Source organism: Dunckerocampus dactyliophorus, chromosome 13, assembly GCF_027744805.1.
Source record: "Dunckerocampus dactyliophorus isolate RoL2022-P2 chromosome 13, RoL_Ddac_1.1, whole genome shotgun sequence".
NCBI classification, from domain to species: Eukaryota; Metazoa; Chordata; class Actinopteri; order Syngnathiformes; family Syngnathidae; genus Dunckerocampus; species Dunckerocampus dactyliophorus.
In genome coordinates this window covers 26715879-26738539 of record NC_072831.1, presented here as the reverse complement: position 1 = coordinate 26738539, position 22661 = coordinate 26715879, and the positions used below count along the sequence as shown (strand labels likewise).

Sequence of the window (22661 nt, the reverse complement as noted above, 5' to 3'; positions counted from 1 at the left end):
GTGCAAGAGTGGGCGGTGTTCAAAGTCCAACACATTGGATTGGACATTCATAGACAAGCAGCGTAGTCCGGAGACTTAAAACGAGCGAACCAAAACACGAGGCTCTAAATGCCGTCAGCAGCACTGAAGATGATTGGCCGAGCCTGAAATCCCTTTCCCAGTTACGTAACGGTCAACAACTACATTAATACAACAACGACGAATTTTAAATATTAACACAATTTTATATAATTTTAGAATTTTGGATTGACGTGAAAAATCGATAAGCCAAGAAAATACTAAAAATAATGTTAAATATTCTACACACACACACACACATACATACTGTACATACATATATATACATATATATATATATATATATATATATACACACACATATATATACACATATACACATATATATATATATACACATATATACATATATATATATATATACACATATATACATATACATATATACATATATACACATATATATATACACATACATACATATACATATATATACACATATATACATATATACACATACAGTATATACATATATATATACACATATACATATATACACATATACATACATATATACATATACATATACATATATACACACACACACACACATACATATACATATATACACACACACACACACATACATATACATACACACACGCACGTACTTGCATATATATATATATATACACAGCACACACACACACACACACAAGCATTTGTAGTCATGACAGTGTGATAATAGACCTTGAAATACAAAAGGAAAACCAATCAGTGCTGTAATCACATTTAAAGTATTTATTATCTTAACAGTAGAAATACTACAGATACAAAAAGAAATAAATGGTCGGAACAATGTACACCCAGCTATGTTGATCAAGGAAGATTTTCCAGTGCAAAACCATACATGACATAGCACATATAGTGATGTAAAACATTAGTAAAAAAATACAACACTATTTAAAAATGATGGCAAAAACATTTTGGCCTTCATAACATTGGAGGTACTTACAGTATAAGAACACATAAAAATTACAAGACATAAAAAAAGACATGCAATATTGGTTATTACATGGATGTAAGGCATAGGTAAGTTTGGTGGTTTTAGTGGTCCGACTTCTTGTGGTCTTGGGGAAAAGAAGAACCTGACAAGACATAAATGTAAAAAAAAAAATGTTGATTATTTATCCTACTATAGAATTACATTTACATCTACTGTAGCAACTTGATCCATACTAATTAAAACTGTTGCTATGAAAACATTCAATGAATTGACAATTGAACAACCAAAAGTAATCATAAGATATTTTTCATGGAATTTAGTGCAGTTACAAGTAATGCTAATTCCTGAAAAGATGTCCATTACATGGCAACACATTTTGAAAAAAGCAACAAGGTAACATTGCAACAGTGAACACAAAGCAGCCTTGGTGGAGTGAGTGGCATTAACACTCACACTCACCTGGGCCATGCAGGTAAAGAGGCGACAAGCAGCTCAGGTACAGCCACGTCCTGTTCTCCTGCAGCCAGCGCTGCCGATAGCCAATCATATCAGGGGAACAGGCTGTCTGTAACCGCCTTTCCTCTTTTGGAGGCGGGACTAAATGTGTCTCATCCACTAGGGTAGGGGAGATGATAGAGCACACATGTTTTTCTGCCCATCCTATCCCAATGATGACATTTCACAAACTTTGTGAACCAATTTGGAGGCATGCATTAGTTTATATGATCAGACCACACAGTGTTCTTTTGACATACACTGTACACTGTAAGTGGCAGAGTAGAGTAGAATAGCAATAAGTACAATGTGCACCAAAGTGACTGTAGTGCTTGTAAGGCAACTTGCAACCTTCCCAACTGTGGGTGAGCACACTTTCTTTTATTTTGACATCTAATTATCTAACTTACTTGTACACTCGTGGGACAGATAAAAGTGATTAAATGTAAATAAAGGTTTTATGATGGGGACAGTTTGACTTTGGAAATGTTTTGTAATTTTACTACGGCTACTCAATTTATTCTTCCATGACGCTTTATTTCCCCATTTTATATATACACACTCATGGTCATCCCTCGCTACATGACAAATTAATTAATAAGGATTAATTACTCACAGATAGTCAATACAGATACAGAGCTAACATTTCAACCTCCATGGCACTGATTGAAATCACGGAGAAAATTACCAACGCTATAGACCACAGAAAGTGTGCAGCTGCAGTATTTATGGATCTCACAAAAGCCTTTGATACAATTAATCACGACATCCTAAATACAAAATTAGAAAGGTCTAATTTAAGGTCTAAATTAAGCATAAAGATGGATAAATGAACTACAATACAAGTATAAGACAACTAAAGACATAACGCATTGGAGAACACGTTGATATGTAGTATTCTACACTGGTCACTAGGTGTCAGCAATGATACCGTAACAACCTATTGGTGTTGTAATGTTGATGTTCTAAATTCTGATTCTTGTGGACGCACATCTCGCTAATAATGTTATTGGTTGATGAGGAGGAAGCATTGTTGTAGGAGAGAGAGCAGGTAGCAAGTAGGAGACAAGTGTGCAAGCTGAACCGTGTTCTCTATTGGAAGTGAGCACTCCTATTGGCGTCAAGGTTGGCAATAAAATTCAAAAGAACGTCAGACTCTGTGTGACTCCATAAGAACACTACATTACATTAGCCACCCCAAGAAGTCCCACAAGTTTAAAAAAAAAAAAAAAAGAAAGAAACTACAGGGCCAATGCTAACGTGTGAGTGTATGTTATGTCTTATTTTCCATTATGTCAACTATATTGAGTAATACTAGTGTGAAGGTGACTATATAGGTGTTATTTCATGTCTGGAGGACTCTGATTAGTGTTAAAAACCATACTTAGGTCATAAATAGGTTTTCTAGGCTCCAACTGCAAAAATATTCTATTTATAAAGAAGGAATCTTACTTAGCGGAAATTCACTTATCACTATTCGGTCCAATTAACCGTGACATATGAGGAGATTGATTGACAACGGTCTACAGCCAATCAGGATGCAGAACACAATGAGTGGTTCTCGCTTAGCCAATCAGGACTGTTGTGGCTCTATATTTAGCCGGCTATTGTCTAATGTGGGTTCCTAATATGCTTGTACAGGCACTTAAACACATACTGAGACAGGTGGAGGGAGCACATCTTTGCTTCAGCTCTACATGTCTTCAACTCTCACATAAGTATACACCACCCTCTACTGGTAGCAGTAGTAAATACAATAACACATACAACAGAGCACAGGTACTATAGCTCGCTCTAATACACCACAAGGACGCAGAACACAATGCGCGTTCATACGCTGTTGGGGAAAAAAAAAATTTTGCAAAATTGCATTTAAAAAATTCGCGAAACAGCAAGTCCGCCAAAGGTGAACTGTGATGTAGTGAGGGAACACTGGACTGAACGCTGAATCCACAACATCACTTCCTGTCTGCCCGTCACTCTTCTCCCCTGAGTGTGTTTACAGTAACATGAGCATGTGTCTTATTTACTCTTATGTCTACTATATTGGGTAATACGCCCGTAAAGGTGACTATAGGGCTGTTATTTCATATCTGGAGAAGTGTAATCATTTTAAAAAATGTATTTAGACTGTTGCAAGCAAGCTTTCTATGCTCTAACAACAACAACAAAAAATTACATTTATGAACAAGGTATCCCACTTTGCAAAAATTCACTTATCACCATTGGGTCTGTAACCAATGAACCGCGATGAATCAGGGATTACTGCACTCATTTCCAAGTTTTGAACTAAACACATGGTCATTCATAGGCAACATTTGTCCCATGAGCTGAGAGTTTGATTTCCTAGTCCCGTGGGGCGAAAATTGCATTGAAATATAAACAAATTGGAGGTCCAGTTGCACCAAGAACAGACTGCATTTGAGGTTCCACTGTAGGTTTTCAGCCAATGCCACCCATACACTGTGTAGTCTGATGTAAAGAAGCTTAGCACTATCATCTCCGAAAGTGATTGCTTGTTAAAGCTAGTGCACCCAACTCTCTGAACCAAAGAGAGACACCTCGTGTTGACCTTGCACGACTTCATTACTCCACTGTTTAAATTCACCAGTGCTGTCTGCCTTGAACCAAACGCTCACCTTGCTTGGAGCCCACCAACCGCTGCTGGACTTTCTCTAGGTTCTGGATGTATTCAGTTAGGGATCTTTCTGGATCCTGAGACACTGCGCCCAAGGTTAGGGTTGAGCTGGAGTAGGACCTGTGGGAGAGAGAGAGAAAAGAGATTAAATAGGTTAAACCATTCGTACACTGGAGGACGTACTCACACTAGGCCACTTGTACCCTGCTGCACTGGGGTACGATTCCCCCCTCCCTCTACTGGCCCCCACTGATTTGCGCTCACGCTGTGCATTTGAGCTGTGACCTGTTTTCTTGTGCCGTCACTTCTATTCTGCTGTATTACTGCAATGTGCCGAACTTTGTGGAATATTTCCAGTCTTATTTGGAGACATTCTGATTATTTTGCACAAGGTTGGCCATGTCAATTATTTTCAAGAGAGGGGCAATCATATTAACTGAATGACACGTTCTATTGTGGTGTATTTCTACAATTTCTATGATTTGTGGATTATTTCCATTCTTATTTGGAGCCACTCAATATTTTGTACACTTCATCTCAATACGTATACGACAGTCACCTTTACACTCATATTACCCAATATAATCAAAGAAAATAAGCCATTTAAGACATAAATAAGACTCTCGCTCGTGTGTTTCAATAAATGTCTTCCAAACCTATAGATGGGAAGTGACGTCAGGGATTCAAGAGTTGAGTTTTAACTGGAGTATGGCCACAACAGTAGCCTGTGTTATTGTTATGATGATGACTATTATGGTTATTTTTGTGCCTGTTGTGAGATAAATAATTATAAAATAATAAATAGCCTGTTGCTGGCAATCAAGTCTGATGTAGTGACACCTAGTGGCCAGTGTAAACTACAGCAAACTCAATTTACCTGTGGGCGGCTGGAAGTAGAGTCTGGGTGAGGCTGGCCGCATCAAGTATTGGGAGTAGGGTTGGAAATCTCAGAATACGATATGCGATAGATGGATCACGATAACAATGATATCTCGATATGATGATAGGGTGAACCAAAAAAATATTTCATATTGTATTTTGCGGCTCCAGCCTACCCGTGACCCAATGGGGATAAGCATTATAGTGAATGGGTGGAATATTTGCAGCATAATATAACCAGAATGCGAGCAGCAATGCTGCAAAAAGGATGAGACTGTTATAGTGCTACGTAAGTGTAAACAGGATTTTGGTTTAGGTATCTGACCAACAGTAAAGCCGTTTTACTTTTTACATCTTAATATCACAATAGTTGTATATATAGATATTTTACCGCAACCCTATTTGGGAATGATGTATCATACTCACTCTTAGTTCAGTGGTGGCTTATGCTTGCACCCTATCAGGCCTATTTACAGTAATCTGGGTTGCAAAATGTGACTTGGGGGCCGCGAGTTTGAGACCTCTGCCTTAAAACTGTATTTGTATTTAGTTCATTTAGAACATTCTTATGCTTGAAAATGCTTCATTTAGGCCAAGAAGACATAACATTTGCTTAAATATACATTTTTTAAAAACTATTAATAGGCTGTACTTAACCATAAAACAGTGATCATTTATGAATCCATTAATTTTTTAAAAACATGAGTGAGGGAGCGACGTTCAAACCCGCGATGACGCTACGGATGACTGTACTGGAAATAACGATCGCAATATATATCTGCTGCTTCTTCTTCTCTCCTTATCGTGAATTGCAACCACTCAAGTTCGTCCCTCCTCTTGCGCTACGTAGCCAAGATGATGATTGGTGGTAGTTAGGCTCCATCGCTGTGCGCTGGTTTTTGCTGCACTCCTCAGTGTGAACACATACTACTTGCAAGTGTGGAAGTGCACAATTTAGAACACAGCCTTGAACCACCTCTTCCAATCGCGCCAAACCAATGATTCAGTGCACTCACACTAGCTAAACGTACCATGCTTTAGGTGTTAAGTGGGCCAAGGCAAAGTACGATTGGCCGAGTGCGAGTACGCCCTTAGTTAACTTTTGATTAGCTGATATTGTGTCTTGTTAAAAAGGAGATTGCCAAACCTGTTGCACACCCTGAAGGGTGATTTGCTGGGTGGTACAAGAGCAGACACGGTATCTCTGTTTGGTGGCGACTCTGAATTCAAGCGTGACTGCTGCTGCTGACATACAACATCTGCTTTCAACCCTGTATTAAACACAAAGAGTGAAACCCTATTGTCACACACGCACACACAAGGAAAAATCATAAACCATGTGTTTAAAGAGCTAACCTGAAGCATGTCCATTAACAGTCCCACACACGGATAATCTTCTGATGGCTTTCTGGAATTTCCTGGTCAAAAACTTCATCCTGGAGAGTAGATGTCATTTTTACAAGTCTTATCACACTCACAATTCTCCCTTTAAAATCTGTCCTGTTTGATCCACACCTCGAGATGGCGATGACCACTCGCACTGCGGCCCTAAATCTTCCAAGTGGTCTTCGAAATAAAGGAAAGGGTGAGGGCCGTGCCCCCATGTTGGCGATCAAACACAAAGTGGCCTGCTCACAGTCCTGGAATCCTCCCAGCAGGAGTAGTAGGTAACGTTTCTGATACACCAGAGCTTTACGGAAGCTCTCAGCGCGCAGGTAGCGCTCGTACAAACGCTGCACCTGGATAGAAAATCAACAAGACAATATTTCATCACATTCATTCTTTGCGTGTGATAGTGCGTTCGAGACTGACCTTGTTGTGGTGGGCCATGTCGCTGATGGGTATGTTTTCTCTCTCCGTGGCAACGTTGAGGAGTTCGTTCTCGGCGCGGCGCAGCTGACGCTCCATGTAGGAGAGTTTGTGCTTGAGGGCGGTTCTCTCCTGACTCAGCAATGTCACACGCTGTGTTAGCTCAGAGTTCTCGCTCACTGTCCTCTCCAGTAGTCTGGATGATGCAATGGACGGGCTCTACGGTGAGGTGAAAAAATAGATTCTTGAGTGACACCATTAATGCAATAAGTGGCGAGATTAGCAGAGAGGCAGCAATTATTTAATTTAATTAAATATATGTGCAACAACGCCTGTGTTAGGCGAAGCCAGTTTATTTCAAATATACATTTTTTGTAATATTTTATATATGTCTTTTTTTTCTTTTTTTTAAACAATCAGATAAATAAAATATATTATAAATGAAAACTATTTTATAAAATAAGTGAGAATTTTATATTATTTAAATGATTTCATACATAGATGTCCTTTGTGCTAATTATACTTTTAGGAGCACATTAAATCATAATAAAAGATCATTTAATGAAAAAAGATGGGGAGATCATTTAAAAAAAAAAAAAAAAAAAAAAGAGCACTAACTTAGTGCTAGGTTATACTTCTAACTTTAGGGTAAATCTAAGCTCGATTGTGTTTACATTATAGCAGCTTCTTGTGTACCTGTTGGCTTTGCTGGGAGCCCCCAACATTGGCGACATCAGTCTGGTCAGTCTGATGGCGTTCGCCACTTAGTCCAGACATCCTCTGGGCAGCCATCTCTTTCTCCTCCCTTTGGAGCTCCGTCAGAGTACGTTGCAGCTCGTCCAAGCGCTGCTTGTCCTGCTGCCTCAACAACTCCAAGTCGTGCTGCAGTCAGCCAAAACAAAGCATATTTGAGTTGATCTTTTCTGCATGGTTGTTGAAAAGCCGTGCTGATCTTACCAGTTTGTTGGTGGTCCTTTCCTGTCGTCTATCCCGCTCCATCTGCTCCTGCCAGCCCTTCCTCCTCTCCCTTTCCCATGCCTCCTCTTTCTGCCGCTCCTTGTTCTTCAGCTCTGCGAGCTCCGCCGCTTGGCGCCTCGACCGCTCTCGCTCTGATTCCAAAGCACGGCCGACCTCCTCTTTCTGCTCGGTCAAGGCCTCAACAGCCAAGCGATGCCGGGTGGCGGCCTCCTCTCTATAGATCTCCTCCCTGCTCTTGTCTTGTTCCCATTGCCTCCTGCTCTGCAGAAGCTCCACTTTGAGCTTTTCCACCACGCCTGCCAGCTCCTCCTTTTGCCTTCGCTCCTGCTCCAGCTGCGAGCGCAGGTCGGATATGAACTTCCCTTCTCTTGCTGCATCTTCTTCGTGCCTGCGGCTGATTGCCAGCTGTTTGGTGCAGCGGTCCCGCTCCTCATCCAGCATCCGGTGGGCGTCGGCCAGCTTTGAGCGGACATCGAACAGACGAGACTCTGATTCGGTTAACATGCGCTCAAAGTGAGTCTTCTCCTGCATGTGGAGCTCATGTTGATCGGTGGAGTGCTGGCGTTCGTCTTCCAGTTCCTTCTGGGAGTCGTCCAAACGTTTCTCCAGCAGAACGCTGCGGGACTGTTCTATCTGGAGCTCTCGTCTCAGGTTGCTACATGCCACCCTCTCCTGCTCCACCTGACCGTTAAGGGCCATCAACTCTGACCTCTGCTGTTCAGAAGACGTTCGCATAACCTGGAGGAAGAAGTGGAGCGTCACCTTTGGATAAAATGATAAATTGTGACATTGTTTTCTTCCCCCATGCATGCAGCATTCCACACCTCTAACTTTTGCTCCACCTCTCTCTCTTGCCGCACACAGATCGCTCGTTCCTGCTCCAACTGCTGCTGAAGATCCTGGACTCGAGTCTGCTCTTTGCGCAACGCCTCCTCACACTCTTCTATAGTCAACCTGCAGGATGATTGAAGAAAAGGCACATGATACCAATGACATCTTGTGTGTATAGAAAACACATCATTGTTTTCATTTACCAAGGACGACACAAGAATCTAAACAAAATGTGCACAAATAAAGAAAGCGATGTTAAAAATAAATAAATAAACAAACTAACGGCCATTCTCTTTATGTCGCTGACCGAAGACACAGGTAAATGTGCAAGCAATTAGCAAGCTATTTTCAGTTTTCAGACGTGACTCAACCCGCCCGAGGGGCATCAACTGTAAAACGGGTGCACTGTAACAAGCGGTAAGAAGCAAAACTGATCATAATAGCTTATTAGTTTATTGTAAACAACAGGACAGGCAAGTGTAACATGCATGATATTCACACCAACAGCTGAGTTAAAGCGCATGCTGAGGTAGATTAAAGCTACTTTACATGCAGCTAATTACGGTAACTCAATGTTATGAAATACTGTGCTGTATGAGACTGGACTGCATGCCTGTGTGTGAGTTGGTGTGGATACCTGAGTGACAGTATTTTGTTCTTTTGCTCCTGCTGAGTCTCGTGTGCACATTTGAGCTGTTTCTGGCTGTCCTCCAGCAGCTGTGCTCTGGTTTGAGATTCAGTCTGTAGCTGCTCTCTGTCACCATCGCTTCTGGAGGCAGTCTGGGCAAGGGGAAAAACAAAACAAAACAAAAAACATTGGCTTGTATTGCCATCACAGGCCACAACATTAAAGTACAACAATACAAAACTGTATAATCCAACAGAATAGAAACATACATTATTGAGCTTTTGCAGGAAATTACTTAAGAATTAAAAAAGCAAAAAAAAAAATAAAATAAAATATGAATTAAAATGCAATAAAAATAAACGGCTTCCTATGTACATTAAGTATTATCAGTGCTTGTGTATCAGTATTGTACAATCAGAGCTTAAACGTAAATGTGCAGGGTTGAAATTATTAGAGACAAAGCAATAGAAGAGCTGATTACCATGATTGGAAATACAGTATATAAACAACTTTATTACTGTGTTTGTCATTTGCAGAGCTATAGAACAGCACTGAATCACAGACAGCTGTTTTCTCATATTGTACTTTACTTATTTAGCCACATAAGAGTGACCGAGTGTAAGTTCTACACCCCAATAATAAACATAACATAATTAGGTCTCTGACAGTGCCATTCAAATTTGCAAATTATCCTTATCTTATTCTACTGTAGTTCTGGCATTGTATCATTTTGTGTGTAAATGTGTCTTGTCCAAACCCCAACAACTCACGTTTGTGCGTCTCTGCGCCATCCTACATAGCAGCTCCCGCAGTGCGATCACTGTCTCCTGCAGTGCCCTCTTCTCCTGCTGCCAGCTCATGGGGGGCTCTGAGGAGGATTTGTCCCCCTGGTTCAGTAAAGTGGGGCCCTCGTCCTCATGAAGCTGTGAGATTGCATTTAATTCCTGGACATACAGCGGGGCACGTCGCTGCGACAGGGTGAGTATTCTGCAGCTTTCCTGGTACACTTTCCTCAACAGCGCCTGAAGATATAAGATACATATAGGTTAGGGACTGTTATAAGCATCAAATAATGTGTATAAATGTACCTGAAGCTCTGGAGACAGCAGGTCATCACTGTAGCTCATGCTGCCTGCAGCACTGTCAGTGTTAGCAGTGGGGTTCATACCCCTGCAGCGGAGATACTCCACAAACTGAGCATCCAGCCTCTCGGTCTGGTCTAGCTCCACTCTCAGCCTGGCACCCAAGTCAGAGCTCACATCTGGACCACAAAGACATCACCATTAATGAAGAACAAAACTGCATCCCAGGTGTTCCAGCTTTGCTGCTACTCACTGCTGCCGTATCCGTCGCTGGCCCACTCCGGTGCAGATAAGGAAGAGGTGGAGCCGAGTGGCGATGGAGGCTCCGTTACGTCGAGTTCTTCCAGATCACACACCTATAAAGAACCAAACAATGGTATAGTGAAGGAGCTTCACACAGAGGCGGATATGGTGTTGTTCTGAGCACATACATTATCTGCACTGACTGAGTCCACCATGGAGAAGTTATCCGAGACGGAGAGAGACCGCGGGGAGTGGGTGCTCTGCGTAGCCGGGTCAGGGGTGATTGTCCTGGAGAGAGGCGGCTCCATGGTGACCACGGGAGACTTGTTGGCCCGGAGGTGGTCCAGGTCTGTGGTAGTGAGTGCGCTCAGCTCCGACACATGAGAGCACAGAACCGAAGCATGGAACTGTTCTTGGATTAAGTCTTCGGAGTGTTCCAGACGACGCAGTACCTCCGGAGAGCTCAGCAAGGTGTTGTCACGGTAGGAGCTCACGGCTTCCTCGAAAGTTCTCTGTGAAATATCTGAAAGAGACTCTTAAGGATTACACACAAAACTTCCAATATGCATCAATGGGTCAGTATTTTGTTTTAGTTAGTCTTTTTGTACAACAGTTACTTATTTTTACACTTTTATGACAGTTAACCTTAGAAAGCGTGATGGAGGAAGCTGACTCATTTTCAGCAAAACACTTTCCCCTTTTGTGTCTGCTACAGACACAAGAGTGGGTAATTTTATTATACTTTTGTATTATTTATTCTGACTGTACAGCAGTTTATTTTTACACTTGTATGAGTTAAATGTCTTGCCCTGAGCGAATCTCACTTTTGTGTCCACAACACTTCTGTCACATGACAATGGGCCCGTAATGTCATATTTTAGTTTTACTCTTACTTGCAGCAGTTTTTCACTGCACTGTATGAGGACTCACCCCTGGGTGAGCATCCCTTGTGGTGAGTAAGCGTGTCTATCTGGAGACTGTGTTGTCTGATTTGCGGTAGTTGTCTTTGCTGATGGGCCAGTGTCTCCTCCTGCAAGGCCAGGTCCTCCTGCAGACGTAGAAGCTCCACTTTCAGGAGGTGGTTGTCATTCTCCAAGTTGGCTAGGGCCCGGTCTTTACTCTGAAAATATCACGAGACATGCAGTAGTTCAGCCTAGTATAAATACCATGACATGAATCCATACATGCGTTAAGTGTTTTCTGATGCAGGTTTTATGTGATATTCTTTAGTTGTCACCTGTCCTTCCTCAAGTAGTTTTTCAGCTCTTTGGGTGCTGGTGCTTAAGCATTGTTTGACTGCTGTCAACTCTGCCCTCAGGGCCTGATGCTCCACCCCCAGTCTAGCCAGTTCCGTCTCTCTCAGTCTTAAGGCAGCATCCGTTTTAGCCAGAGTCTCCTCGGCATGCGTCTGTCAACAGGAAAGGGTCTCAATAGAATATGACTCCGACCATAAAAACAAGATGAACTTCTCCTTTACTTCCGTACTTCTTACCACTTACATACCGTTTATCAATGACACAAATCTAAAGAATTCTCAACAACATGACCAAAGCTACATTTTCTTCAGTGCTGAACAAAGTGCACCAGACCATAAAGACACGAAGCAGTCCAACGTAATCCAAATCTTCCGGTGTACCAAAATCCCCACAGAAACGTCACCAAATGTTTTACAAACAAGAGCTAATCCCACATATATGTATCCGCTTCCTCATTTTTATGTCATTTCCCCTGCGAGAGAAACATTCTGCCGTCTCTGTAGTGGTGCTGCTGTGACGTGTCTTCCGCTCTAACTAGAACCAGATGTTGTCTTGCAGCTTGCACAACTGTACTAAACTGGTTTGGGGGTAGCTTAGCATTTCCTGTCTAAGTGCTTTGTCAATTCTGTTACTGTAGTTTTATTGAAGGCTTTGCAAGCACCCCCCCCAAAAAACATTCAACATTACTGGTGTTGAAAGGAAAATGTTAACTATGGGGTAAATTAATAATTTTTTTCAAATATTATCATTAACTGTATTGGAGAAACTCTCTCTGAATGTTTCAATGCCAGTGTTGTACTGCAAAACACAATGATGCCCAAGACATAACTCAACTTTTCACAGCTGACAATGCAGTCGAACAGCACCTCTGCTGGTTGCAGCCAAGTAGTGCACCCCACCATCCCGAAACTTTAACAGCTGGTGCTTACAGCTTTCAATGCTGATTTTATGGGAAACAAAGACTCACCAATACTTCCTTTTGAGCATCTTCTCGACTTGATTCCCTCTCCTGGAGCCGCGCCGTCAGGTCCTCGATATGGCCCAGCAGGGAAGCAACTTCCTGTCTGAGCTTTTCGACTTCCTCCTGGAGCTGCCCTTCCCTCCTCCTGAGCGCTTCATGTTCGGCTGACAGCTCAGCCTTCACGGTCACAAGTGTTTCCATCCTCGCCCTCTCCTTGGCCACACCCTCCTCCCTGTCCGAGATATCGGCTTGTAGCCTCTGGACTTGTGCCTCCAAAGTGAGGCTGCTTTCTCGCAGCGCCATCATTTCATTTTTTATATCCTGCTCTTTTGTTTTTAAATCTTCAACCTCTTTGACCATGTTTTGTTCCTTCGCTTGAAGTTCAGTAACCAAAGCGCTGAGGTGCACTCTCTCTTCTTGCACCTGCTGAGCTTGTAGTCTGAAATCGTTCCTCTCATCCTCAGATACTTTTAGCTCCTCCCTCGCCTCTTCCAGCTGAGCTTTGAGTTCCACCAGCTCGGCCTCCTTGAGAGCGAGGAGTACTTTGAGCTCATCGGCCTTCCCCCTTTCAGCTGACAGCCTTCGCCCAAACTCTTCCCCGTGTCCTCTGTACTCCTCTTCCTGGGTGTGCAGCAAATGCTCTAAGCTCTCTTTCTCCGCTGCCATCGTCTCCAGCTGACTCTGAAGGGCTTTGAGGCGTGATCGAAGGGACTGAGAGGAGGTCAGATTGAGCTCTTGTTTCAGGCTGTTGGGCTTGCCTCGCCTCTCTGGCTCCTGGAGGGCGAAGTGGCGAGGTTCCGGGCTGGGAGCTGGCGAGGGGTTGATGCTGTCACCATCCTGAGAGTCGCTGACTTCGTGCACGTTGGCCCCAAGCATAGAGAGCTCTGCCTGTAGCGTGCTGATGACCTCGTGAAGGCGCTCCTCCTCTTCTCGTTTGTCCTGGCGCAACCGAGAAATTTCTGACTGAAGATGCTCAACTTGTGAGCTCAAATCGTGAAGGTCAGACTCCAACTCCTTTTGACAGAACAACCAAAAACAGACAATTTGTGTGTCACCACTAATTAGGCATTGGCACGAACCGCATTTATGCAAAGCTTCCAACAAGTACTGATCACAAGTGGGTCTGTATTTTTCATTAGGTTGTCTGATATTCGGGGATTTAGAGATTTATACATGGAAAACAGGTGGCGCCAAACAACTCCTCAAGTGAGTCAGAGCTTTTCTTCCCGTCACTCTCTCTCACACACACACAAACACACACACACACACACAACCTGGACTTGAGGTATGTATGTTGGGTCTTTTACAGCACAAAATAAATGTGTACCAAAACACTTGGTGGAAACTTGACATTTACTCTCTGTGCATTTATGACCTTGTTGTCCCTGGTGTTCTCCAGCTCCTGTTCCAGCCTTTGGATCTCACTGTTGAGGTGGTCAATCTCATGGTTTTTCTCCTTCAGTAAAGCGGATGGGAGGCTTTCCTCCACTTGGTCTTCCACCTTTCTTTGTGCCTCTTTTTCCTCTACCAGTATGGTAAGGGTGGACACGTTCTCCTAGAAAGAAAAAAAAAGTTTAGAGCTATACACAGCTACACATACAGTACGTATGTAAGTAAACTTGTATATACTTTAGTCTGTAGGGGTGTCACAAGACCTCGCGAGATTAAAAACGCGACTTCCCATTCAGGAAAAAAAAAACAACTTGTTAAATAAATTAATCACACGATAAATGAAAATGACGTCATTAATTTTGCCGGCCTCCATATATGTATCCGTGTCTGTTTTCCTCATCTCTTGCCTCCAAACAGGCAGAATGAGGGTTCACTCTGCATTGGTTCAGCATCAGTACGCTTCATAGAATGTTCATGGCGTTCCACAGCACAACGGCATCAAAGGAGTGAGCCTTCTTGTCAGCCATATTGCCGCCAGAATACACAGAGCACCATACAAGAGTGCAGCCTCGTGAAGAGCAAAGCAAGGTAACAGTAGAAATTAGGAGGGGGGAAAAAGCTGCTTGCAAAGCAAAATGCCACAGCCCCCAGTATAGGAATATTCCGGCTTCAAACGGAATGACCATGGCTCACCCACCGAGGATGAGCCAGTATGCCAAATTGTTGGCAAAAAAAAAAAAAAACTTGCCCACCTCAAACATACAGTATCCACCCAACCCAGTTTCCATCTGGGGGAAAAAAAACAACAAAAAACTACACATGAAGATGATGTGCCTTCGTTCCGACAGTCAACACTCACTGAGACGTTAGATCAGCGAAGTAAATACAAAGGGAACAGTGCAAAATGTTTGCGTTCATAAACAGTGTACTTTGCTACATTGCAAAAGAAATGCTGCTCTTTAATACAGTTGAAAAGCCAGCATTTCCAGAAATGCTGCCGTTTGACGGACAGCATGATTGCCTGTAAGAAAATACATGTCACAGACGGCAATTCTACAACTTTACAGAGTGAACGATGACATATTAAAGAAAGTTTTGCATTATGATAATAATATTATTATATTATCATCAGCCAACATTAGTGGTTTATTTGGTCTCAGAAATTAAGGTCATTTAACGTCAATTTGTGGGACAAACATTCAAAATGCACCTGCATTGTGTTGTGACTCGGCTAAATAAAAAAGGTTTGTTTGTCCAGTCATGTTTTTAATGTACTCTTCTTCAAATGAATGCTAAAATCTCGTCTCGTCCTAATGGACCCAATCTCGTGTATCGTCTTGGGAGCTGCGTGTCACGGCTCAGTGTCCAGCTTGCAAAGCAGTATCGATTAACCAACTACTGAAGATGACTATTATTGTCTAAATGGCCGGCAACAATAACTGCCTTGTATAGAGTCGAGCATAGTACAGTACGTAGAGTCTGCATGATTGCTACTGGCACTAGGGAGCCACGGTTCATTGAGGAATGAATTTCAACATGTAATGTGACTTACTGAATATCCAAGTTTCACCTATAGTGTAGACAAGATTAAATGTTTGCTAAAACGGGGCTTGTAGTCACTTTTGTGAGATACTTGTGTGTTTAGACAAGCAGTACATACCTTGAGGGCTTCAATCTGCTCCTGAAGTTCATGAACATGGGCAGCATTCTCATTGGTTAGCCGCTCCAGCTGTAGCGTGAGGTGTTTCAACTCCACCTCTTTAATGCTCAAGTCTCTCTGCACATTGTCCAGTTGGCTCAGTAGGAGTTCCACCTAAAAAAAACAAACAAACAAACAAACAAACAAAAAAAACACATTAGCTAAAGACATCATGGCTACCACACATACTGCATATGAGTGGACAAAATCTAACCAACCTCCTGTTCTTTGCTGTGTAGGCTTTGCTGTGCAGTGTCCAGAGCATCCCTCAGCTCTTGGGTGGGTTCACGTGTGTTGTCATGATAACAGTGCCTAGTCTCATCCAGTTTGGACTGCAGTGCTGATATTTGCAGCCTGTTGGACAACTGCTGCTGCTCTAGTGCTTGCTTATCCTGTCAAGGAGGTGGATGCATGTAAAATTACAATTTCACACACGTAAAAAAGTAAAAAATACCAATTAGGTCTTACTTGCGTGAGCTCCTCTTCCCTCAGCTTTGCCCGGTGGAGCTCTTGTTCAAGCTGACCGACGGATCTGTTGCACTCGACACTATTGAGCAGTGCTTGCTCAAGCTCTCGGATTCGCCCGGCTAGCTTGTCTATCTCCTCGTTACGCTTTGCAAGTTCCCGCTGTGCTTGCTGATTGGCCGCCACTGAGGAGGCGTGGTCCTCCATCTTGTCTTTGATGATCGCTTGTAGATTCTCCACCTACGACCACAGCGTAGGGAGGTTTCAAAAGAGGTACACATGACCGAGACTTGCCAACTACATGATTTGTGACTAAAATAGAAGCCATTCCGGATCAGCAGCCACAAGAGAGTAATGAAGTGAACCCATTCCAGGGAGTAGTGACATGAAGGTGGAGGAGCAATTAGGCAAGGACTATGAGCAAATGAAGCATGCACATGACTGATGAAAAGGGCATGAAGACTTTTAAGCACTGCTAATCACAATCTACGGAAGATGACATGGAGATAATGATGCAAAACATGCACAAGATTCAAAAGTATGCCACAAAATCCATACCTGCAGAACCAAGTCCTCAAACTACAGCAATCCATTCAGCACAGGGACAAACACATATCAAAGGTCAAGCTCAGTTCAACACTTCCACCTCTACAAGCAACCATATGCATTCAGTCAACGGCTCTTTACTGCCAAACAGCACACAAACCCACAGTGTTTAGTGTAGACACGCATGCACTTCTGCTGCAATATTGTTGACCTAGCAATTAAATGTTGTCTTGTGCAGTTCTGGGCCGTCAGTAATAAATAAATAAATAAATACATAAAATACAAATAAAATAAAAATGTAAGTAAATTAAATTGAAAAGAAAAAACTTAAATTGGTAAATATAAGCTCAATATTAAGGGCCTCTCACCCTGTGCACTTTGACATCGCCACCGGCCGTCTGCCTGAGCTGACTCTCCAGCCGTCGAATCTCCTGCTGGAATTCATCTCTTTCATGCTCACGCTCAACGGCTTGTTCCTGTTAGCATGGGGTCAAAGTGTAAAAAGTAATCACATGAAAATCATGTTACTTAGTTAGCAAAGGGTGGAGCAATCTAAAAGTACTGCAATGGAAGTGCAGAATTCCATTATGGCAACACTACTCTGCTTCATATGATACCAGCATTGAAACAAGACTTCAGAACATTCAAACAGACATATCTCTCAAATGGAATCTCATGGAAAGCTTAATACAAATGTGTAAAAATCACCTCAATGAACTGCCGATTGTGTTTGAGCTGTTTCTCCAGCGCTTGCACCTGCTGGCTGAGGTCTTCGGTGTGAGTCTTGTGGTGCAGCTCTATCTCCAGGCCCTTTGTTTCCTGTTCCTCTAGGTCTCTCTCCAGGGCCCTGAGGCGCTGTGACAGGGAGCTGTGGTCCTTCTCGGCCTGCCGCTGCAAGTCCAGCCTGTCTTGGGTCAAACGCTCAGTCTCCGTGAGCAGAGCTTTGGGAAGGGAAGCAAATGACTGAATATACAGGCACAGGCACAGGCACAGGTACACTGAAGATGCTTGGTTAATCACATAGTGTCCTCTTCAAAACGAAAGGGAAAAATTTAGCACACTTGAAGGACAGGAAAGGAATAAAGAGCACCACCCTCCAAGAGGCTCTGCAACAAGCTGGAGTATTCGCTATGACAGTGTTATGAAAGCAACCAAACACCACAGCACACAGTCTCCCCACCTCCTCATTGCACACATACTCTGACACCATAAACCATCCACAGGATCTAATTTGAGCCATTGGCCTACGGAGAGAAGACACATCTGAGCACAGCCGTTACGCAAGTGCACGGCGGAGAGGTCATGTGACATTTTATGCCAAGCACAGACGTCGCTCAGTCCCCCCCCCTTCCCTCACCTTTCTCCCTCTCCCCGAGGCCGGCGGAGAGATGCTCCTTCTGACGTAAGAGCATGGCGTGCTCCTCACTGAGCTCCTGGTGTTTCGCTCTCAGGCTGTGCAGCTCCGCACCGAGGCCCTCCATCTGGTGCGCCTTCCTCCTGAGATCCTCCAGCTCCTCCACTAATCTCTCCTCTTGCGCCTCCTTCTGCAGCAGGGCCTCCTCTAGAGCTTCCTTTTCGGCTACGTAGCCATCCAGGAGCCCTGAATTTATCAAGGTCATCACTATGTTAACAGACTTTTTAAATGAGGTTGTAAAAGAAACAAGTGTCCCGAGAGCCTGTTTATGAGCGTCACCAAAAAATCCATCATCTCCCTCACTTTGTTTCCTCCACTTTTGAGATAAGAGGATCTGAAACTGCCATGACATCATGAAGGAAAAAACCTCCTTCCTCCCCGCCCCTACCCCGTGTATACACCCACCCTTTCACGGAGGCTTTGTATTTACAACCCCACTTTTAAAAACAGGCTTTGTTACACATCTTAAAATAAAGCCTGGAGCTCTGCCAGCTATCAGTCAGCCAGCTACAGACGTGGGAGCTGTAAGTTTGATCATTGTGTTTTTCTTCAGAGAACAAGCGAACCTAGCATAATGTTGCGGTTAAAACGTGAGTGTAATGTTAGCACTTTAGCTCACATAGCTATGCTCGTGTTGCTAACATTTGTGTCATCCTGTCCCACTCCTTAACGTTACCTTGTTGTATGTGATATGGCATTTATTACGTTGGACAAGTGCAGAGTGCAGAGTAGATCAAGTGCACAATTGCACTCCTTGGAGTCATACACATTGTAGGATAATATTGTTTTATTAACTTGTTAGCTGAGTGAGTAAATATTTCTATAAGTAGGTTATAAAAATATTGTTTACTAATTTGTTAACTGAATGGATGAACATTTAAGTAGGTTATAGAAACAAATATAGATACAAAGATAAAGTGCATTCAGATGTACTATGCTGCATGTGCCATTTTGTACAGAAAAAGGTTCTGATGAGAGTCCTACCACATCAGCTAAGACAACTCTCAGCTGCTGTTGTCACACACACATCACCAAAGTAGGTAACGAATAAGATATTTTGATGCCGATGGACTGAGAAAACAATTGTAAAAAGGCACAGGGGACTAGCGATAGAGGCAGACTCTCTCTCCTTCTGGTCAGGAAGCCTCAGGAGGACATGAGGAGAGACAGTTAGCCCAGCCTTATTGTGGCCTTATCAGGGTGCGGAGAATTTCATCTCCAACAACGCACACGTGTAATTAGCTACAGACACACAAAACGTGTTGTTTGCAGGGCTTACGAAAAGCACTGCCCAAATTCAGGCATCAACATTGTTGGGCAACACATTTCCAATACACTTATTTAAGATAGTCGAAAAATACAGAATAAAGAGCATATATCTTTAATCTCTGTTTGGATCTCCAATTTGTGAGGACACGACACTAACCTTCAGCCTTGTGGAGTTCCAGCGCCAGCTGACTCTTTAACTTCACCTCCTGCTCAAACTGCACCAACAGGAGCTTGTGCTGTTCAACGAGTTGGGCTGAATCTTCTTGGCCTTGAGAGAACCTTTCCTCCAGAGATAAGTGGATGTTATGAGTCTGCTCCAGCTGTGGTAAGGAAACAAAAATCCAGTTTTGGTTAGTAACTTCTGACAAAAGGAGTATGATTTTAGCATAAATACGCTTATCAGTACCTGTGTGTTGGCCTGATTTAGCAGCTCTAGGAGGGTATCCACTGTGTGGCGCAGTCGGCTGCAGGCGATTAGGGCCGCCTCCTCTCCTCCGGGGTTGATCTGTGTGTCTGAAACCAGGAGACTCTCACAGAGCAGGTGGGACAGCTCTAAGTCCTCAGAAGTCATATCTGTGATGAAAACCCCACAACATATTTGCTGTCAACTCACATGTTGGGAAAATTGAAGACTAAGTGTGAACACACCTGGTTCTTGTGCCTCTTTATACCCTGTTGAGCTCATCTGATGGACAGATTGTGCAGACGTGTTAGATCTGGCACTGAGCTTCTGCCCAATCAACTCTTCGGTAGCAATAGTGCTGCGAAGCATCTCCATTAGGACCTTCTTTAGCTTGTCATTGGCCTGGAGCAGTTTGTGTCTATGAGGGATGAGCAACTATGAGTGCTTAGACGAACACACACATGCACTACAGTGCAAATTAAAACCGCTTACCTCTCTTCTTTCGCAGACTGCAGGTCACCAGTGAGCAATTTTAGAAGGTTGCCTCCCTCTTGGCTCTCGCGTTCCCGTCTTTGGAGGTGGGCGTCCAGGGTGTCCATCTCTGCACGCTTCCCCTCTAGCTCTCCCTGCAGACAGCCGACCTCCGCGCGCAACTGCGAAGAGACAAAAATCATACATGAATAGTTTGAAAAATCCATTATCACAATCAATAAAACCCTAAAGACTGTTCCGACAATTCCAGGACACCAGGACAAGCTTTTTCCTTACCTTTCCTTCCCTGCGTAGCTCCCTGTCTGCCTCGGCGATCACCATAGCTTCCCTCCCTTTTGGGTCTCCCTCCCACTCCCATTAAAAATGTCTCAAGCAGCCACCTGCATCAACCAAACAATGGCGTCGCCCGGGCAACAGAACCCTCCCAACCGCTCTTCAGTCAAGCCCATAAGGGAGGGGGCGGTTGAGTGTTAATATCTTACTATCAAATAAGCCAAGCTGGACAGGTGCCATGACGACGGCAAAGAAGAAGCGCTGACTTGACGTTTGTAGCATAGAACACCTGATTGCTTCAGAAGCATTACCAAGGTCCTTTTTTGGAGAGTGCTGAATTATTTTAATAGTAATTTAATTATAGTGTGGGAAATTTGAGTCAAACTACGAGGTAAAAAAACATATTGAACTAGGTAAAAAAAAAAAAAAAGTAGTGAATGACACAGCATTCACTTTCTACAGTCACTAACAATCTGAAAAAAGAGCAATGGGCCTCATTCACGAATATCTTCTTAAAAGTCTTCTTAAGAAGTGTGCTTAAGAACGCGCGGGTTGGAAACTGCCCCACATTCACGACACGTTCTTAAGTAGGGATAATCGTTCGCACCGGTGTTCTTAGGTTGATGAATGCCAACTGCGATGCCCGTGCATGTGAGCCCTAATTTGCATAGGTCACCGCCTATTATTTCCTATATAAGGTCAAAAATGTGCCGTGGGCAACAGGCAGCTGGAGGCGGAGATGGCAACGCGCAAGGGCAAGACTGAGGAGCAGCTGGACAACAAACGAAAGAAAAACTTCAATTCTACTGAAATAGAGGTGCTTTTACAAGGAGTGAGCGAACACAAGACCACCTTATTTTCACGTGTATCCACCGGTCATCAGGCCATCCAAAAAGAGTCGGCATGGAGCACCATTGCAGGAAACATAAATGCCGTTTCCACGGAGAAACGCGCCACCGCAGAGGTTAAAAAGAAGTGTTTTGACTTAAAATAGACTAAAAAAAAAGATTGGACCGCACCGGAGGGATCTGGAGGAAACGGGAGGTGGGCCATCAATCAGAAACCAAACCATTTCAGAAACTCTAGAAGATATTTACACAATCATAATGGAAAAATAAAGTCAAAATACATAGTTTGTGTGTGACAATTTATTTTTTCTGTGGTTACATTTGATTAGACGCTGCCTAATTAATACAGCAGCCCCGTGCTCTGGCTCAAGACGTGGCTGGGGGCGCATGTCGTTATCTGGGGATGCTACGTGTGCAATAGGCACACCACGTTTCATTGCGATGTTATTCTGATGATCCTGCACACCTGCAAGAACAGAGAGGGAAGCCTGAAGCCTGAAGCAGGACATCAAATATTCGTGGCTTTCAGCAAATAAATCTAATGGTCCCTTTACATTCTCCCTCTGCGCAGCACACGTCCAGCCAGCCTTTTTTTTTTTGATGAATTGGGATTTGAATATATATTTATCCATGGAGTATATTTTAGTTGTTTTGATGATAAATAATTGTTGGGATATTTTATTTGCACTACATTCTTTGGGATCAGGTTGCAAAATCCATCATGAGGGCGATTGCGCATTGAAAGTGCAAGCTTTGCTTGTGCGTAAGAGTCCTCCTGAGCGTTCGTAGAATTTGTTCTTAGATCTAAGAACTGTGAGTTAAGAACACGTTTCGTGAATGCCGAAAATCTTCGTAAGAAGGCTTTAAGAACACATTTGTGCGTAAGAACGTTTCGTGAATGAGGCCCAATGTTCTTAACTTTGGAGATGATTAGGTTAAAAAATCATCTTGCTTGAGTGTCTTGATGTAACTGAGGCAAAAAAAAAAATGGAGCAAACAGGTAATTGGATAATTACGGCGTGCGTGATTACGTTTC

General features: G+C 43.2%; 1 protein-coding gene across 4 annotated transcripts in view; it reads right to left on the bottom strand.

The window, feature by feature from the left end:
* Nucleotides 1-810: 810 nt before the first annotated feature.
* The window catches only part of pcnt (pericentrin), a 46567-nt gene continuing 24716 nt past the window's right edge, over nucleotides 811-22661 (bottom strand). For 2 of the 4 annotated variants that reach the window (XM_054796154.1, XM_054796156.1), the window contains exons 33-61: nucleotides 20505-20665; nucleotides 20258-20430; nucleotides 20016-20182; nucleotides 19767-19929; nucleotides 18284-18526; nucleotides 17635-17867; nucleotides 17295-17402; nucleotides 16939-16959; nucleotides 16384-16620; nucleotides 16134-16307; nucleotides 15877-16029; nucleotides 14200-14379; nucleotides 12831-13838; nucleotides 11845-12015; nucleotides 11538-11727; nucleotides 10796-11130; nucleotides 10618-10720; nucleotides 10371-10543; nucleotides 10053-10304; nucleotides 9292-9434; nucleotides 8648-8777; nucleotides 7803-8561; nucleotides 7542-7727; nucleotides 6849-7064; nucleotides 6552-6775; nucleotides 6393-6472; nucleotides 6184-6307; nucleotides 4159-4277; nucleotides 811-1166 (exon numbers count right to left, since the gene is read on the bottom strand). In XM_054796154.1, coding sequence (XP_054652129.1) covers nucleotides 1126-1166; nucleotides 4159-4277; nucleotides 6184-6307; nucleotides 6393-6472; nucleotides 6552-6775; nucleotides 6849-7064; nucleotides 7542-7727; nucleotides 7803-8561; nucleotides 8648-8777; nucleotides 9292-9434; nucleotides 10053-10304; nucleotides 10371-10543; nucleotides 10618-10720; nucleotides 10796-11130; nucleotides 11538-11727; nucleotides 11845-12015; nucleotides 12831-13838; nucleotides 14200-14379; nucleotides 15877-16029; nucleotides 16134-16307; nucleotides 16384-16620; nucleotides 16939-16959; nucleotides 17295-17402; nucleotides 17635-17867; nucleotides 18284-18526; nucleotides 19767-19929; nucleotides 20016-20182; nucleotides 20258-20430; nucleotides 20505-20665 — 6267 coding nt within the window. In that variant the 3' untranslated portion in view covers nucleotides 811-1125. The remainder of the gene's footprint in view (nucleotides 1167-4158; nucleotides 4278-6183; nucleotides 6308-6392; nucleotides 6473-6551; nucleotides 6776-6848; nucleotides 7065-7541; nucleotides 7728-7802; nucleotides 8562-8647; nucleotides 8778-9291; nucleotides 9435-10052; nucleotides 10305-10370; nucleotides 10544-10617; nucleotides 10721-10795; nucleotides 11131-11537; nucleotides 11728-11844; nucleotides 12016-12830; nucleotides 13839-14199; nucleotides 14380-15876; nucleotides 16030-16133; nucleotides 16308-16383; nucleotides 16621-16938; nucleotides 16960-17294; nucleotides 17403-17634; nucleotides 17868-18283; nucleotides 18527-19766; nucleotides 19930-20015; nucleotides 20183-20257; nucleotides 20431-20504; nucleotides 20666-22661) is intronic. The other 2 variants (XM_054796155.1, XM_054796157.1) reach the window with 1 other exon arrangement.